We start from the raw sequence: 20,335 nt of genomic DNA on the forward strand, positions 1-20,335 counted from the left end.
ATAATACAATAATGGCCTTACATTCCCGTTTGCTTGGATACTTTTAATCTTTCTATATTTTATTTCATATATTGGTCATACTGTCAACGGCCACCCTAGCACATGCCCGATAGCTGGAAGGGTGACAAAACAAAACAAAACAAAACAAAAGGAACAACCAGAACAATGACCCCCTTACCCTACCAAAATTGATGAGAGACAGCGATACCTACACCACGAAGACATCTCTCATGAACGTGCGAGCATAATAGCGCACAAAGAAAAATGAAGGATGAAAAGAGAAAAAGAACCAGAGTACCGAAAGTGTCAGCTGTGGCATCGAACTCCATCCAGACCTGCACTCACAAGGAAAATGAAACCATGGAAAGGAAAATAGAGAACCAAGAAGATGAACCACCAAATATGTCAGCCAAGGCATCATCAACCTGTTTCCAGAACCACCTAATGAAAACCATCTCTTTGTGAAGCTGCCTTACTCAGAAACCCATGCAACTTCATAGGGTTTTGCAAGTGCGCTTGCAGAAATGTGATCCGATCATTATCTCCTCCCTCCTGCAAACTTCTAAGAACAGCTCTTACATAATCATTTTCTGGCCCATAGAGATGAGATGCACATGCAGCCTTGGAGGTTAGCAGCTCCCAATCACCTGTTGAAATAAAGAATATTTTATTCAGTCTACTGCCACATAAGAGCTATGAATTACTTATCACTTGCAAAAAATGTTCTCCTTTTTCACTTAAAATTTATTTCTGATGTAAAAAGAGAAATGAGTAGACGGGGGCCAACAATTGAGCTGCTGCTTGTGCATGATTATCAAAATTACACCAGTTTTTTGGGTGGGGTTTCAAAATACCATGTTCTTTCGAGAAGAAATTTCGAGGTGAGGTCATATTACGATTACAAAAACGGACATGTTTGGATACTCGATCACTCTGGGTGAGAAAATTCCCGATGCGTGTGAACTTCCAAGTAGACAAAGAGAAGTTGAGGAAATAGCAGAGGATGTTGCTCCCCCAAAATCATGATTTCAGAGATACCAGAATCTATCCTAAAAGGCTCCCAGGAACTCTCCATACTGTCTGCCTATGCAGGAATTATCACACAACCAACCTAGTTAGACATGCAAACAGTCCCACTAAGCTCAGTATAACAGGGAATGCCAACATACCAGCTTGCATTTCTAAAAGATAGGCGTTCTTGCTGAAGTGCCGTGTCAACCACCATCTACAACGAACCTTCCATGTCTTTGTTGCCTGACCCTTGGTGAAAGCTGTTGGAATTTTGCTAGAAGATATGATGCTTGTTGGATCTCTTCGTACATTTGCTGAGATACAATCTTCGTAATCAGATGCCGTGGCAGTCAAAAGTTTTAGGAAAGATGAAGCAAGCTCTCCCCATATCCTAGACTTCCCATCAGCAGCATCCAGATGCAAAGTTATCATCTCCAACAGTAGCATAGTACTGTAATTTCCTGTAAAAGATAACATATTTAACACTAGGATAACCAGAAATCTGCTAGTGTCACTATATACCTTAAGTACGAGGGAAACCAGTTCAGATGGTAAGCTAGCTTCCTGGCTCAGCATGAAGTCTTGAATCATGATCTTGGCATTATTGGGATACAGATTTTCTCAAGGGAAACAAATCAGATCATTTATGAGAGTCGTTCCCAACGATCTTGTACTAGGCACAACTACATATATTTCCACGAACAGCACAGAATAATAAATGAAGCAAGCAAGCACATGCAAGCACACAAACGAAAAACTCTAGCCATGTTTACTACATTAACTTCTGCCCTTGAACATAAAATGATATATCGACATTGTAATCCTCTGAAGTGGTCATCTATTATTCATTTTATATCTATGTCAATATTTATAAAAAGGAACTTAAAGATCTGAGCTTGAACAGCTTTCTTTGTAGATGTTTCACTGACTGCTCGACCGTAATTGGCTTGATGAAGCATATAGGCAACAACTAAATCGTGCAAGAGAAACTCATGCAAAGGAGGAGAAGGATGAGGAAAAGAAAAGGTTTCCAATAGGCGGCCTCAATTTGTTAAAAGGATAAAGCTAAGAAAATCGGGAACCTAACTGCCAATCTGGAACTAGAAAATTTACTTGATTATAACGTTGCACAAAATAGACAAATCTTTAACAATGCCAATGGCAAAAAACTTGACATGCCTCTCTCTTTTTTTTTTTGGGTAAAGTGACATGCCTCCTTTAAGCTAAAGAGGAATTTCATATCAATTTTCAAACTTAATATTTCACTAAGACGCATTAGAAACATAAATTTTGGCCACCTAATGAAATTCAAGGCTTGGTTTAGTCAAAATTCCCAGCCACAACTGAATGCTAAACATCACGACAAGTTAAACACATGCTGATTTTTCCTAAAAGACCGTTAGGATTTGACCATCGAATTAAGCCCAAATAAACATGTCCTCATTGAGCCCAGCAAAAGAATATAAAAATGTCTGCAAGGACATGTCCACAATTTCTGCCCAATAACTTGTCCCACTAATTCTAGCAGATCTGAAACTAGCATGATGGCTGATAACACTAGAACGAATACCGGTAAACGTTGTGATTGTCACCTTCTGGAAATAGTGTCTCCAGACACATATCCTAGATCTTTCAGTCATGATGACCTGAAATAAAAGGCATAGAACTGATGTTTGTCATCAATTAAGCAAACTATAAACAACAACAAAAACACCAGATTCCATGTTTACCCGCGCCTAGTAAGTTTTACCTTAATATTTAATTCTTGCTAATCATTATGAGCCTTCACACCTAAATCACCTTTAAAATGAAGCCAAATCACCTCTAATCAATGATAGGCAATGTTAGGGACCATGACCAGCATAACAAATTTCAGTTCAAACTCAAGTTAATTGACACATCCATGGCCTCGATATTCAGTAATAATCTACAATCTAGCCCGAATAAATGAAACCTACTCCATAGCTACAAATGCCAGCTGTTACAATGACATATGGCACCACAATGGATTTGAAAGACCTACATAACATTCTAAATATACGCAATAACCCATAAATAATGTTTTTATATGCAGTATGACCATTATAACAAGGTCATGTAAGGGCCAACAATTATTTTCACATTCACTGTTTAAGAATTTAATGAACATTTTTATATCAACATTGTTAAAATATACCAATAGTACAATTATTTAAAAAAATATTGCTTTTTAATGTTTTTGTATTAGCATTCAGGCAGTTATAACCCAGTAGCAAAATAATTCAAAAATTGACTCATTCAGAATATCGATTCACTAAATAGTACAATAACATCCTGTGACAATTTTAGGCCATGGCTGTTATACAGTTATAACAGGATTGTTAAATTCATGATCTACCCAAGAGTACACAAACAACAATAAATACACCATGCAATCCGCAAAAAGGTGGCATATTATATTGTTCTTTTTGATCCTATATTGAAAGTTATCACCATGTACATACTCATCATGTCTTAATTAGAAAACATGAAATTTAAAGATGAAAATTCTGCTTTTGGAAGAAACAACATTTCCCAACCTGCTACGATCAATAGGTCCACCAACTGATTAGTTATAGGAAACAACAGATGTGTCAATCTGCCATAACCAAGATTTTTCTTTTAGAGTGAGAGAGATGGAGGCAAACCCAGCTATACTATAATTGCCAAAGTCCAAATACTTGGGGATACACTTCCCAAGAATGGAACGAGAACCTCTGGTTCACATAACTAAGATCAATCTATAGTCCTAACTCCTAAGGCTCAGTTTGCTTAGCTATTGGATCATCTTCCACCAATAGTTCCTTAGACCTAGCTCCCCTAGTTATGTAAGACTGACAGTGAGCACTTTGGTTGAGTGCTAGCTGCACATACTGCAACCTTCACTAAATCATCATGCACATATTCTCTTGGACCTGATTCAATAGTTTGGTTCTGGTAGGGGATTCAGGATTTGTAAATAGATCATGATCCAAATATGACCAACAAACTTACCCGATGTGACTTGATTATTGAAATAATTATATTATGATTTCTAGGCCAACTAATTGATTGTTTTAGCAAATACAGATCTGACAATCTGCCACAACATGGATCAATCTACGGTCCAAGAGAATATGTGATAAGCCATTATTGCATCATCTGATAAGCCATTATTGCATCATCTTCCGCCAAGACTTCCATACAACTAGCTGCCCTAGTAATGTAGGATTTTCACTGCAAGCACTTTTGTTAAGTACTCACTGCACATCACTGTGACCTTCACTAAATCATCATGGACGTATTCTCTTCCACAGGGCTGTCTAAGGATAGGATCTGATTCAATAGTTTGGCTCTGGTAAGGTATTCATGAACCAAATATGCCTAACAGCATAACTAAAATAGGACCCCCTCAACACTGACCCCATCTGGCCCAACTACCCCTCAACTCTCTCTCTCTCTCTCTCTCTCTGCGCGCGCGCGCGCGTGCATGCACTTGCATGCATGCATGTCCATGCATTCTGACTCTGTGCTACATTGGGAGTTTCCAAAGGTGTATTCCCGGTTACAACAGGTTAAATTTACACAGGCAAATTCTCTGCTCCGCTCCTAACTCTCTCAACCTAGCATCCTCAGGCAGCATTCCCAGGTCAGATCACCCACATGTTCAAGGCTTCTGGCGCTATTGTGACAGCAGTGGTGAACTTCAAGAAGTCAACTAGAGGGAGGAGGGTTCAGGGGGCATGAAAAAGGTGGGGTCAAATGTAAGTCAGATAGCATGGGCTGGGTTGTCAGATAGCACTTCTGCTTTTTTAACAGATTCAGGTTCATATCAGAATTTCAATGATCCAGCAGATTATTAAGTCAGATCAAATTAAAAATTTAAGGCAAACAGACCAGACCTGAATCCCTCAATCCCATCCGAATCCAGTTTGCTGACAGATAGTCTTGAATCACCACTTTCCTACTACTATTGCCATCTTCACTACAGTAAAGATTCATTGTATATCCCTTTACAGACTAGAGGCGTGGAAATTTGAATTTTACAAGGAGAGATTCTAAATTTACTGCCAGACTCTGAATTAGAATGTAATAGAAGACAGATTAAAAATGTAAGGTATGGTTGGACCTAAGGATCAGACACTATTGCTTCAATTGCGCTTTGAGATTTTCTAGGATCCTCTCCCTGTTTCAGATTTACAGGTATCTATTTCAGATTAAAATTGGGTTAGACTATGAAATAATGGAGAAGTATTATGTTTGATTAAGAATTTAAGACAGAAGGAAAATTTGAAGAACAAGAAAAGAGAGAAAGGGAAGGTAAAGCAGTAGCCTGCGACCCAATTAAGTATTTGTTTCACCTAGATCTAAAGTTTCTAAGTCATAATCAGACCATGAAGAAGAAAGAAGACAATGCTTTATTGCTCAGCATAAGCGAATGATAATTGAAGTCAAGGTCTCAAGTACTAGAACCGACATTTATGCCGATAGGCCAGCAGTATGGTACGGTACGATACCGCGCGGTCCCATCCCGATGTGTACTGAAAAAGAAAAATCAGAGGGGTAGAGGGAGAAGGAGAGAGAGGAAAAGAGAGAAAGAAAGAGAGAGAGAGAGAGAGAGAGAGGGAGGGAGGGAGGGGGGAGAGAGGTGCTGGAAGAGGGAGAGAGAGGGGGCACAGAAGCCCTCCTCTTCTTTTCTACTCGTCCGCATATTGGGTGGAGCCTGTTTCATAAATAGGGCTCGGTCTGTTTTTTTTCCCCACTTCTTTAAGTGAAGTCGGCACATGAGAGGGGGCTCGGACGCCCTCCTCTCCTCCATCGATCATCCGCACATTGGGCGGAGCCCTGTTTCGTTCCAAATAAGGCTCGGGTTGTTTTTTTTTTTTTACTTTTTGGCTTCTTTAAATGAAGTTGGCACATGTTCCCCTCTCCTTGGTTAGAGAAATAGGGCCAGAGAAAGCCCTCTCTTCGGCCCTCCTCTGCCTCTCTCGCTCTCCACTGTTGTCTCCCTCTCTCCTTCCCTTTCTCCCCTCCCTCTTCCTCCCTCTTTCTTTTCCTTCTCCTTCTCCCTCTCCCTTGCCAATTTCTCGATGTGAAGGCCGAAACTGTTCCGATTCGCCTCCAGTATGGCTCAGTATGCCCCGAACTGGACTGTTCAACACAGTACCACCGGCCTTGCTATGCATAGAGTTCTAAAATAAAATTATCAATTCTAAATATTACAAAAAATTAAAAGCTATGTCAACAATTAGGTAGCAACGCTTATCTGCAATCATGTAACAGTGGCATGGATCTGACAAATCCAAGATCTGTATAAGATAACAAAAAAATCATATTTCAAAATATTTTTTTAGGATAAGTTCAAACCACTTTTATGCATTTTGATTAGTCCTTCCAAGGAGAGGTTGCACGTTGAATCCCTTTTAAGAGCTTCTTCATAGCAACTAGAGATTATGGCGGCAGGGCTGCTATGAAAGGACTCAAGAAGTCTAGCTCTTAATCTGCAAAATGAAAGATGCATTATACCATAAGCTCTACTCTATCTAAATAAAACTTCACAATTGCAAATACAAATCAAAGGAAACACATGAAATATTCCAACAAGTTTGAATCGTCCCTTAGATATGTTCTAAATGGTGGATTAACATGAAAGACAATTAACTTTCCTTAAAACAGGAGGAGAAAACCAAAGCAATATTGAAAAGAAGTAAAGGTTCAATTAAACATGAATAATCTCTCTCTCTCACACACACTCACTCTCTCTCTCACAAACGGGAATTACAAATCTAGGCTAGTTAACTTGTATGTCAATATGGGACAGTGAAGTGCATCAATTACGGATCTTCATTGACATATAGAAATTTAAAAAACCATGAGATTTCAGTTAAGATTTTAAAAGACAAACTATAAGCTCATCTGTTCTCTCATCCTTCATTCTCGCCCCTACATGCGAAGCTGAGAAACCATAATTCACCTTCAATAGTTCACTAGAAAAGAGCTGGAGATCCTTCATTAACCTCTAGATGCTTCCTTCAATTTTTTTGCTAGTTCAATAAAATCATTCTTAACATTCTCATTCATAAGAACCGAACAATTATCCTGACATATCCTCGTAAATTTAACTCAAGAACAATGCAAGTTTATGACCAAGCTTGTCAATCATTCAATGACAGTTGAAAACCATGAAGTTGGCAGGTTTCTCCCAACTTCTGTTTTGTCTATTCCAAATGATGGCAAAGCCAATCTTTCTTCTTTAGTTCTAACCGGGAAAGAAATGTGCAATACACTTCATAGGGTACAAAAAATCAGGTAGAAGAGAGAAGAAAAAATAATGGATATCAAAAAAGAAAGGACCTTATTTATCACATGCTCATACAGAATTATTCTTTTTTAAATGATAAATAAGGCATATGTGCAATGATTGTGCTTATAAATTCCCAAAGCCACTGCAATTAACAACCTCCATTAATTATGGAAAAGCAACATAAGGGTAAATTGGCTATGTTGTCATTAACATGCACCGAACATCTTTCACTCAGACTATTTGGTTTTATTTGATTTTATTAATATCTAGTCCATTCTTGGGCCTGATATAATCATAAATTGAATATGAATTCAACCTAAGTAGAGTAGGTATCACTATTTAGAGATTCTTGTGGCATTTCAAATAGTTCATTTGAAATGAACAGTAGCAATTAATTCAAATAATGTATGACATATAATTTGAGAATCTGCATCATAGGTCATACTCTACACATCTCAAAATATGAATGAAGTATGAACCAAAATTCACTGGCTATGAATCACATTGAGGTATTGTTTTTCTGATAAAAACTGTATATGTTTTCACTTGACATGTGCATAAGGGACCTCCAAAAATATGACTTCCTGTTTCTAGGCATTTTACTGTATCATGATAATCATGGATCTTCACTTCTCATAACCCCCCCCCCCCCCCCCAAAACACACACTCACACAAAAAAAAAAACATGCGCACACACATAGAAAGAGATATATATGCATGTCCACCTGCATCAGTATGTTGAAAATCAGGCATATGCATCAAGAATCAACACATATATTTATGAATGTGAGGGCAAAAAAGCGAACAGATAAAACATTCCTTTTGCAAAACATTAGTGTAAAACTTAACCATCTCATAAAGTCAGTAAGCTAGCCAACTGAACTACAAAGGTAAGATGAAAAATAACATTATCAAGGAAATCAGTTTAAATAACCTGAAAGGAAGTGCTGCATCAAAATTATTGCAGGATTTCTCAAGCTCATCAAGTGCTTCCCCCACACGATCACCAAGAAGTAAAAGCTGGTATATAACAAAATAAGGACTAGACGGAACAGGTCAAAAAGGGTAAACTAGAAAACAATGTTCTTTGACATAAAGAAATGAAACATATGAAGACACAAGTTCATAGAGTTCCCAAAAAGATACTTCAGCAATATAGACTAACAGATTACTAAAGGTTTGTAGATTCACCAGTGGATTTTTAAAAGCTTGCAGATTTATTTTAGAAAATAAACATTTAACATTCAAAAATAAACATTTGCTATTCTTATGCAAACTATGTATTCTAAAAAAAGAACAATCCAAGTCGCCTTCAATCAATATTCTTACCAATTATTTGATATCATATATGCAAAATGTTAACAGATTAATACAGACGTTAAGTCAATTAAAAATACACTATCTTTGCCTAGGACTGCACAAATGCCAAAAAATATCCCAGATCTTCAATACAATTGAATAAATACTTTCATACATGGTATGCTGTACCGGTCGGTTACGGCGAACCTTGCTTTCATACATAGACAAAAATTGTTCCAAATAAAAAGTATAAAAGTTAAAAAATCGGCTTTAATTAACAAGTCACTCTCAGCTCTCATTCCCTACACAAGATAATAAGATTTTTCTGCAAACTTTTATGGCAAGAGAACAGACGTATTTTGGTACCTCTTCTACATAGCAAATGATATCTTTATTTCCTATATGATAATAGTGAGGTGGAAAGACAGTGGTTGCACTCTCAGGGGGACTATGTTAAACAAGGAGGTAGGTACTGGTAAGCAAGATTGTAAGATGCCTATTTGACACCTCAATGGTACAAGGAATTTATACTGTTATATTATCCATAATTAGTTTCAGTGAGTTTAACCTACGCTGGCTTAAACTATCAAAACCTGTTTGTTTCAGCAAGAATTGGTTCAAACCAGGAACTGAGTGAACTGAGTCTGTTTTTAGCTTGGTCATGGCCGAAAAAGCAATCCATTTCAGTTGAAATGGAGTGACTAGAAACTTGAAACCTTGCTCATTTCTCCACAGACACTTCTTGCTTTTCCAATCTCCCTCCCACTCTATTCTCTTTGATGTATTCTAAATTTTGTTAAGCACCAACAACCCTGCTGATCTGCACAAGAAGTACACAAGCCATGCTCTTGGTATGCCCCAGCACTCCGCCCCCACTACTTGTTCTCCCATGTTTTCCTCCTCAGCCTTTGAGCCACGGCCCTCCCCTCCAACAAATGTAGGAAACCACCTCTAACCCATGCTTGAGTAGGTAAACAACAGCCGAGATCAGCCAATTAGACCTTGGAATTTATTCTTGGTAAGGCCTGGGCTTCAAATTTCAAGACCAAGGTCAAGCTAAGCTCAGGCCAACATTTTTTTTGGCATGATGTTGGACTATGAGATAGCCTGAACCATGCCCAGCCAATGCCTAACTGAACCCACACTACCCAACCCTAATGGTTTTCCAAGATCCTCAATTTAACTTGCAACTTGAATAGGATTTTTTGAACTGAACATACTAAACATAGGCTAAAAGATACTATCAACCCAATCACAGAAACATTCAAAACCACCAAAAGTTCCCATATATCACTTACAACTCTTCAAAGACCTTCCTAGATTTATCTCATCTTAATAGTTTCAAAATAGAAAAATAGAAAAATATAAATGAACATTTTAAGACTTCTAGATCATGAATTATTTTGTTCATGACTTGCTCACAAATCAGATATGCCTCTGTGTAAGTTCTCCTTTTACTTTCATTAATATTAAAAAGATTAATCAATTAACCTGCAAACACTGAATATACATTATATAATCAATAAAAATACCTGTATAAGGGGCAACAAGGATGCTAATAAGGGCGGCATTGAATAAAGAGCAAGGCGCAAATGTTTTACTGCATCTTCATACTGATCATTTGCCAACCTCCTATACGAATATATGGATTGCTCCAGGTCCCCAGCCATATGCTTCAATCGTATGGGCAGCAAGCTTGCGTCCATGCCTTGATTGGCAAACCATAGTATAAGCACAATTCCATGACCACATTTCAAGATAGAAATTTTTAAACAATAACAATGCAATTACAGTACAGTGAGAATCATTTATAATGTTTCAAAAAGAAATTTATTCTTAACAGGTGGAAGCAGGCCAAAGAGAAGCAAAAATTAAATTATTAACAAATGGAGATGCATGTGCAAGAAAAATAACACAGTCCATCTTAGGAATTATATAGCGCCACAAAATGCTTACCATTGATCCTTGACAGATAGAGATACTTCCACCTTCATATGGTAGATAAGTGCACATAGGTTTACACAAGACAATCCACTGCCTCTATGTGTGTACCTTGCAGTTTCTAGTGACATGCTTAAAATAGAGAAAATCATATATGTACAGGCAAGTGACCTAACAAATATATTAATTCTTTGTTGTTCTCCAGGTAATAAAAAGACAGCCTAATGCACAAAGCTCCCACCCCTATGGGGTCTAGGGAGGGTCAACTGTACACAACCTTATTCTCGCATTTGGAGAGGCTGTTTTCATGATTCAAATCCATGACACTTAGGTCATAATGGAGCAACCTAACCATTGTACCAAGGCTCACCCTCAAAATCAGATCTGCTGTGGTCATCTCTTGTCATCATCCTTGCCAGTAAAAAGAATCCAATAGAAGGTCTAACTGCTAGATCCTTTCTTTGTTGTGAGAGTTTCCGTAATACCTTTTCTGGCATTTGTATAAATTAGGGTATGCCGTACCGGCCGGTATGAACTGGTCCGGGCAGGGACTGGTACCGGATCAGCATGCGATCCGATACCGGAAGCTTTTCATTGAAAAACTGGCCGGTACGACTGTCGTACCGGTACGGGACCGGTACGTACCGGTCGGGCCGCCACCAGTACGCCGACCGGTACCGATACTGCAGACCTTACTATAAATGCTATCCACTAATTGTTAGAAGTTTGCTAAAGTGCAAGATTTTCTAGAGGGTTTTGATCAGCATTTTGAGTGCTTTAACTTGATTATGTAATGAGATCACTCTTTTTTGAAACAAAATAGGGTTTGTTTCAAGCTTTTTGTTTCATTTCAACTAATAGCAATTGTAATAGTGGCATGGTTTAGAGAAAGCCTCTCTAAACTGAATATTTAACTAGAGGTTTCATTTATATTGCCTCTAAGGATGACGTCCCACTTCTCTGATACTTTTAAACTTCATAGTCCTATTTGCAGTTGTCAACCATCAGAGAGACTCACTTATTGCACTTGTGGAACCGTTCGTATCTAGGGCTACTTTTGATATTATTTCAAGCTTCATATCCTTTCTCACAACTTCCCCTCCTTTTCTTACATCATTCAATAGGAAAAGCAACCCTCCTTACTAGAGCCCCTCAGGTCTTCATAACACATGCCTATACCATCTTGACCGGTTCTCAAATACCTTGTCCTTAACTTGTACATCGAACATCGAATCTGGATCCATTTTACAAGTTGACATCCTTTTCACGATTGGCTGCCAAACAAATCGTCAGCGCTCCACCTTCTTTATTCAAGCTTAGAACTAGCATTAACGATGTTTTAAGTCCTCTGTGATTGTACTATTATTAACAGCTACAAGTTTAACTAATACATGCACTAATGGACTCTTCCACGATAAAGCTAACCAAAAAGAATTTGAACAATTAATCAACACTAATTTACTTCAATACATGCATATTTTGAGCTGTAATGATCCAAAAGAAAGCATGAAAATAGAGTGGAAAGAGAAGGCCAAACTAACCATGCGCAAAAAAAATGGAACTATGTTCGAAATGGCTACGGAGATTTGGAGGAGTTGGTCTTCCTTCATTTGCTTCTGATCCACTAAGGTAAAATTCATGTGCAGGACGGACATCGCTGGAGTGTTCTGTTGGCATCTCATTTTTGCATTCCATAAAGATATTCTTCTCATTGCCAACAGAGCTTTCTGAAGCACATCGTGAAGAATAATTGGCATCCACAATAGCAACGGCATTATGATCATTTGAACTTTCTAACATTTCAAATTCTTCAAAACCATCATCAACGGCCATATCATATGTCCCTGATGGCATATGGATGCCAAAATCATTTATTTGCATCTCTTTGGGGAGACCAGAATACCAAAGCTGATATAATATCATCCCATGGAGCAGGTTTATGGTTGGCTCACTAGCAGAATCATGGTCTCGAACAAGACTGAAAAGAAACATGAAAATTTTAACTAAAAAAGGCACAACCTTTCATGAATTAACCAACCACAACAACTCATATCCAACCCCCAAAGAAAAACGAAAGCAGCAACTTCTATGAATTGGTCTCCTACCGCATGCGAAAATACCAAAATATTAAAGTAACACATCAGCTCTTAAATACTAATCTCTTTCATCTAAAGAACTTTGCAAATAGAAAATCAACGTGACAAAATACAAAGAGAAAATTTTGACAATGACCATGTTGTGCCGTAGAGTAGGACGAATATTATAATCTATACTCCAATATTTTTCATACCAACATGGATATCTCTGAAAAACTCTGCTAGTGGCAAATGGCATGTTGTTCAAGGAAGATAAATCCACTTTTAATATGAAAAAGACATGACACCAACACAAAAGAATGACAAGTAAATGACAAAACAATACACCCAATGATTTCAGCTAAAAGAACATATAACACTTGCTTTTCTCCACATTATGCCTTTAATAATCTTAGTATATTTTTTTATGAGTTTAGCGAGGTTCAACTGTATCTTTTTAACTTGATTTCGTAATTCTTTCTTATTTGGCCTTTGTTGCAGATACACATAATGTGAGTCTTTATTACTACGATTTATGATTTCTCTTGTGTTTTGGATCTCCAATGTGGCAGGCACACATAATGTGGGTCTTTGTTATTACAATTTATGATTTCTATTGTGTTTCAGATCTTGTTAGATTCACCAATCAAGTGAATTGTAGCATGTATTCAGCAGCTACCTCATCAAGCATTGCTTAGTAATGTGGCGACTCCAGGACGCTCTAATCTTGGAAATGTGAATATCTTCTAAATGTGTAGCCTTTCCCCTTTCTCCTTCATCTTTCTCTATTTTCTTCCTTTTACTATCTTTCAATAATAAAGTTATATCTATCCTTCATCCTATCCACATTAATTATTTCTTACTTCACTCTTTTATGTTTGCACGTATGGGTTTATTAAGTCCTCATGATCTTAACCTTTACAGTTTCTGGCATGGGGGGATTAAGTCACTGTATAGTATCAGAATATCCAGAAGGCTGATTCTTCTCTTCTTGCGAAATTATCTTCCTTTTTCTCATGTAAGCAGTTCATAATAAATATATAGGCACCAATTAGGTATGTTCTTATCATTCAGATTTCTTTTCGTTTGTTGAATGACATCATAGAAGTAGATCCCTGCATATCAGTGACCATCATGTCACACTAAATTGTACATAACACTATGTCTCAATAAGATGCAGATGATCTACTATTCATGTCTGTGCATAATGGTCTACAAGTTGGGGATTTGCATGGTCGTACTCTCGCCTTCATCAAGTGAGCATTTGGTGTGTTGCTCCATCAAATACATTACTAACACAGTCATGTAGTGTTTTAAGCACCAAAATTTAAAACTTATGTCTGATTTAGTCTGTGGATCATATAAATCAACTAAATTAAAGCTACTTAAAATATTCACCAGTTGTTTTCTTTAGCTAGAAAACTTTTTAAGTTTCTGCTGAAATCTAGCTAATACTGACCCCAAAAGTTCAGTCTATTGGTTTGAGGTAGTTGCTGCAGTACCAGTGGTTTTGGCCAATTCCAGATGAAACGAAGTATGATGCCTGTCTATACTACCTTGAAACCTAGTGTCATAAATTTTTTCATTTCTTTAGTATATTGTAAGAAAAAAGTTTCAATTTTTGGTCATATTTTCTTGTTTAATTAAATGAAAGAGATATTAACTCATGAATGACATATCTAATCAACAAGGAATATATTTTTTAAGATCAAAAATAATTTTTAATGAAAACAGGAAGCATTGGGGATTTGTTTTTAGGAAATTCAAGAGAAAGACAGCTTTTCCTCATATAAGACCTTTTTGCTTTCTAAGGGATTTTTTTTTTAAAGTAAAACAGAGAAACTGGGTCAATTTAGTAGACCGAGCCTCTAAGTAGCGGATTTCCAAAAAAGTAGGAACAGATTTATCATATCCTAGCTCAAATTTTGTAAATGTTTAGATGAAATAAGTTGTCAATGCACATGTTTTTAGTAAAATATTTGCAAGGTGAATGAATCAACCCTATTAGTTTCTAGCAATAGAAAGTTATGGGTTGGGAGCACAGCGTCCCATAGTCGTCAGAATTGAGTTTCAGTAGTTTAAGTCATTATGCAGGGATTCGAATTTTATAACCTGAATTCTGTTTTGATTTTGTATCACCACAATCATTGGTTTAATTGGACTAATTTTCCTTCACCACCTAGAAGTATTGTCCTTTTAGATGGATTTGATCACAAAACCAACAACCAATAAAAAAAAAAGATCGCTACTCCTAAAATCTTCAACTGTAGAGGAACATTGATTCTCATCAAATGCTAGCAAAGTGAATACATGCCATGGTGATCTAAAAATTTAAGCAAAATTATATATATGTAAACCAACATGATTTAGAATAAACTCACTATCAGAGGTCATGTATATGTCTTCAAAATGAATGCAGTTTTTCTGGGCATAAGACCCAGATAACATAATAAGTAAGAAACGTACAATTTCATAATATTGTGTGCCTCTTGGATGTTCCCTTGTGAAAGGTAGAAAAGAGCTAGCTCCAGCTGAACTGTGTACCTCTGCTCAATAATTAATACATAGAGAGAAGTAAACCATACAAACAATCAAATATGTTAGTATCAGCATTATAACTCATTATTTCTACTTAAAAAGGAAGCATGTTGTCAACAGAAGAGGAAAGCTTGTACTAAATATTATTTACATAGGCATGCTATTCTAGAATGCCATGTTCCACAAGACCACAAAAATTTGTAAATATAAGCATTTAGTTATGTTGCATTGACAATACAGCAAGATGGAGAATATATGTTTTACAGTACGAAACAATCAAGCGAATCACCCAAGTTTACATGGTGATGAGCAATAAAGAAAGATCTTAACCTCAAAAAATGTGGTTTTCAAATCAAAATGCCCCTCTTTCATAGCTGCAATGTATATCTTAACATCATTAGAGAAATAATATATAAAAGATACGATGTCAATGCCAAGATTTCTCAGAAGAACTCTACATTGGTAAAAGAGTTAGACTATGGGCACCTAAAGAGAAATTTCAGTGAAAAACCTAAGGATATGATCACCACACAGTTAGGTGACAATGGTTTAAAAAAATGAGTATGAACTATGAAGCAAAAAAATGTCATATTTAAGGCCAGCACTCACGTTCCTTCTTTAAGGTGTCCACAGCATCGAGTCCTTATTATCCTTGCCAAAGTTAAAGAAGGAAATAACTTATTGCCGTGATCAATTTCTTACGGAAATTCAAGACCTCGAGATTTCTAGACTACCACCGAATTGCATCAGAAGCCGCAATGTGAGAAATAAAAAAAAAAAGGAGGGAAAAATCATGGGTACCTTCTTTGGGTTCCTCTGCATCCATGCGAGCTTGCTCATCCAAATCTCATACATCTTCTTGATCTTTGTCTGGTAACTATTCGTATCCCCGAGTCGCTTATGAATTTCCATTGCGACCTATCAACAAACACCTCGACTACATGAGACGAAGAGCGACACCTTTCGGCCACTGCAAGCTATACAGCACGATAGCTCGCACCTGCCACCTCAAACGAAACAAACTCAAGAGTTCTTCACGAGGTTCGGTTCTCGAATTGCTTACCAAGAAATTCCTGCGATCCTCCGCAAAGGAGCTCGCGCGAGGCGTCCCCCTCAAGAGGACGCTCAAGACGCCGCTCGCTTCCTTCCAGTTGTGAGCCCTCGCGAGCTTCTTGAGAAGTCCGCTCAGCCTTCGCCGGTTCACGGATAGTACGGTCTTCGGCGCAGGGCGCCTCATCAGGCCTTTGGAGGGGCCGGGCGTTAACTTCGTGGCCTTTTCGGCCATGGCATCGGTCCCGGACGAAGGCCCGTCTTCTTCGGTCTTCGGAGAGTTAATAGAACTGTAATCACCGCCGTTCTCTTCATGGTGCTCCTCTTTTATCTTAATCTTCGCTGCGGTTGTGCGCTTGCTCGTGGCGACCATCGGGTGTACTCCGCAAGGGTGCATAAAAGAGAAGGCAAAAGAAAGGAGTCTTTGGTCTCCTTCTCGACTTCTTGGAAAGGACTAGGTCTTCTTACGGCTCGAAAAGATCGATTTCTTTTTCCGAGCGCGGCCTCCGGTGTGGAGACGAAAGGAGGAGGGACCAGGGCTTTTGTCTATCGGCCGTGCGTGTGGCGGTGCGCTCCGCCTTATATAGATATCTCGGGCCGCACGTGATGGCGTCGCGCGGGCGCTTCGTCACCGCCTCTTGGCGAGGGCGTTTCATTTCCCGCACTCGTTCACGGAACCGTGGGCTGTGGATTAGGATATAAGTATGACGTCTTGTTTTTTAATAGTCGGACTCGGACTCGTTTGGTTCGCGGGAAAAGAAGGGGGAAAGTGTGGTCAACGGGAAAGTAATGAAATGCCTCTTGTTTGGTTGGAGTTTTCAAAGAAGAGAGAAGGAAAAGTTGTATTCCCATGGGAATGTGATTCACACATTTCGGGCTCGTTTGGTTCGCGGGAAAAGAAGGGGGGAAAGTGTGGTCAACGGGAAAGTAATGAGATGCCTCTTGTTTGGTTGGAGTTTTCAAAGGAGAGAGAAGGGAAAGTTGTATTCCCATGGGAATGTGATTCCCACATTTCATGGGAAAGTCTTTCCCATGAGAAACATGGGAAAGTTACTTTCCCATGAGGCGGGAATCACTCCATTTTTACTTTTTCCCAAAAAGTCCCTTCAGCATTAAAGAAGCATTAAAGAGGCATTAAAAACTTAATTTTTATTAAGGGCATAATAGGAATTATATATAACTTTCCTAGAAAGTGGATGGCCAACCAAACATAAGCACCTTGGAAATTTGTTACTTTTCCATGGTCAACTAAACATGCCAAAAGTACTTTCCTAGGCATCCTCTTCCTAGGAATTTGTTTCCCAGGAATCATATTCCTAGGAAGGAAAATGCTTCCCGCGAACCAAACGAGCCCTTCATGGGAAAGTCTTTCCCATGAGAAACATGGGAAAGTTACTTTCCCATGAGGCGGGAATCGCTCCATTTTTACTTTTTCCCAAAAAGTCACTTCAGCATTAAAGAAGCATTAAAGAGACATTAAAAACCTAATTTTTATTAAGGGCATAATAGGAATTATATATAACTTTCCTAGGAAAGTGGATGGCCAACCAAACATAAGCATCTTGGAAATTTGTCACTTTTCCATGGTCAACCAAACATGCCAAAAGTACTTTCCTAGGCATCCTCTTCCTAGGAATTTGTTTTCCAGGAATCATATTCCTAGGAAGGAAAATGCTTCCCGCGAACCAAACGAGCCCTATGTGGATACAATAGTTTGCCTGATATGAACATTGTTGTTGCCTTGTTTGACGGCATATGGAGTGCTTTGGGATGGCAACAGGTAGAGGTGGGCAATGGGCCGTGCCGGGCCGGCCCGGCCCAGGCCCCCCGGGCCCAAAAACTAAACGGGCCGTGCCTGGCACGGCCCGTCCAGCACGGAAGGCCAGCCCGGCCCGGCCCCAGGCCCACTCTATTGGTGGGCCGGGCCGGGCACGGCACGCCACGGGCCGTGCCAGGCACGGCCCGTAACGGGCGCAAACGGGCCGTGCCAGGCACGGCCCGCAACGTCTCCAAACGGGCCGTGCCTGGCAGGGCCCGTAACGGCTCCAGACGGGCCGTGCCAGGCACGGCCCGTCTGGAGAGGGGGGAGGAAAATAGCCGTTTCCAACGGCTATTTTCGTGAAAATGACCCTTTTACCCCTCCCAACAGTCCAATAACGGCTGAATTGAGGGGTATTTTGGAAAAAAAATTTTTTTGGGCTTCTATAAATAGCCCATTCTTCCCTCATTCTCACCACACCAAACCTCTCATTCTCTCCTTCTCTACTGCTATTATTTCTCTCTTCTAAAGTGCTCTTCTAGCAATTTAATTTTTAGTTTGTTCAAGTGCTACACAAGAGGAGGTTCCTGTTGAGAAGAGAAGGTCGCTTCTGTTGAGAGCACAAGAGGAAGCTCGGAATCTCGGCTCTGCCTCTGCCCTCCGACCCTCTACTCAATTCCTCCTTGCGGTTAGTTTTTATTTTTTGAATTAATCATAGATATGTCATCTTTTGAGGAAAGTCAGTTTGGCATTCCTGTTTCTGAGGGAGAAGAAACTAATCCCCAACCCCCTGTTCCTAGTTCCTCTAGAACTGGTGAACCGAGTGAAGGTTAAACCTCTTCTCGTAAGAGGACTAGTACTGTATGGAATGAATTTGATAGAGTTATGGTTGAGGGAGTCTGGAAAGCTAAATGTAAAAAATGTGCCAAACTTTATAGTTGTAGTAGTAGTGGGGGAACAGGGCATTTAAAAAGACATCAAGAGAGTCATAGGATGCATGATTCTCATGCTCAAACTCAAAGTACCCTTAATATACAAGGGGGATTACTTGTAGGTAATTTTGCATATAATCATGAAAATCAAAGAAAAGCACTTGTAAAATGGATAGTTAAGGATGAATTACCTTTTAGTTTATGTGAATCTTTTAATTTTGAAGAATATGTTCAATTAAACCTACAACCTGCTTACAAAAGAACTAGTAGGCGTACATTTAGAAGAGTAGCTATGACCAATTTTTTAGCAATGAAACAAAATTTAATTGAAACACTTTCTACTTTAAATGTAAAAATTTCATTAACTTCTGATATTTGGTCAGCATCTGTAGGTAGTAATTGTTTTATTGCCATTACTGCTCATTATATTGATAATGATTGGCAATTAAATAAACGTATTCTTGCTTTTCGTGCTTTTGATTTTCCACATTCTGGGCAACAAATTTCAAATATAATTTATCAAACTGCATGTTCATATAATATTAATGATAAAATTATGTCTATTACTTTGGATAATGCATCTAATAATAATTCTGCTGTTGTATTATTAAAAGACTCATTGCATCCCATATTAGATGGAAATTTACTGCATATTAGATGTGCATGTCATATCTTAAATCTTTCTGTTCAAGCTGGCATGGGCATGATTCAAGATGTGATTTTAAAAATTAGAAATGCAGTTTCTTTTATTCATGCTTCTAGATCAAGACTTCAAGAATTTAAGGAATTATGCATAAATCATGGTAAACGTTTTAAAAAATTTAAACTTGATGTAATTACTCGTTGGAACTCCACATATAGCATGATACATGATGCATACCCATATAAAAATTTATTAAGTGCATATATTAATGATCGTGGATTAGGATTTACATTGACTGAAACTGATTAGAATAAAGAAAAAATTTTGGAAGATTTTTTGCTTAGTTTTTATAATGCTACCAATGTTCTTTCTGGTATTTATTACCCTACTTCATGTTCATTTTTACAACAAGCATATATAATTAGTCAAAAATTTGCAGAACATAGATATGATGATGTTTTAATGCCTATTATTGACCTAATGGAATCTAAATGGAATGAGTATTGGGACAGGATATGTCCTATGCATAACTTAGCTGCTGTATTTGATCCTAGAGTTAAATTAAATGGTGTGCTAATTTTACTTGATGCATACTCTGAAAATATGAATCAAGATGCTGAATCTGCTAAAGATGAGGTAAAAAAACTTCTTTATGATATTTATGCTATATATGATGAAAAAATTCGTGGATCTAGAACACAAATACAAACCTCTATTTCTCCTTCTAGTAGTTCTCGTTCGTCATCTATTTTTTCATTCATTGCACAGAGAAGACACACACATGCT

General features: G+C 38.2%; 1 protein-coding gene across 2 annotated transcripts; it reads right to left on the reverse strand.

Moving 5' to 3' along the window:
* Positions 1-28: 28 nt before the first annotated feature.
* LOC148714716 (TAF RNA polymerase I subunit A) lies at positions 29-16,886 on the reverse strand. Of its 2 annotated transcripts, XR_016399246.1 has the most exons (10): positions 16,229-16,886; positions 15,967-16,083; positions 15,094-15,173; positions 12,094-12,530; positions 10,144-10,319; positions 8,247-8,332; positions 6,376-6,509; positions 1,170-1,472; positions 299-647; positions 29-208 (listed from the first exon to the last, which is right to left on the reverse strand). XR_016399246.1 is itself a non-coding variant. In XM_088716008.2 (9 exons), exons 1-9 carry the CDS (start codon positions 16,610-16,612, stop codon positions 442-444), a joined length of 1,923 nt encoding a protein of 640 aa, XP_088572134.2. In that variant the 5' UTR covers positions 16,613-16,886; the 3' UTR covers positions 29-441. The 2 variants fall into 2 exon arrangements, 1 of the variants encoding a protein (XP_088572134.2); XM_088716008.2 differs by having other exon boundaries at positions 29-647.
* Positions 16,887-20,335: the final 3,449 nt, after the last annotated feature.

The sequence above is a fragment of the Phoenix dactylifera genome, chromosome 2, assembly GCF_051530095.1.
Source record: "Phoenix dactylifera cultivar Ajwa chromosome 2, Ajwa_hap1_PhDact_Kaust_v1.1, whole genome shotgun sequence".
NCBI lineage: Eukaryota > Viridiplantae > Streptophyta > Magnoliopsida > Arecales > Arecaceae > Phoenix > Phoenix dactylifera.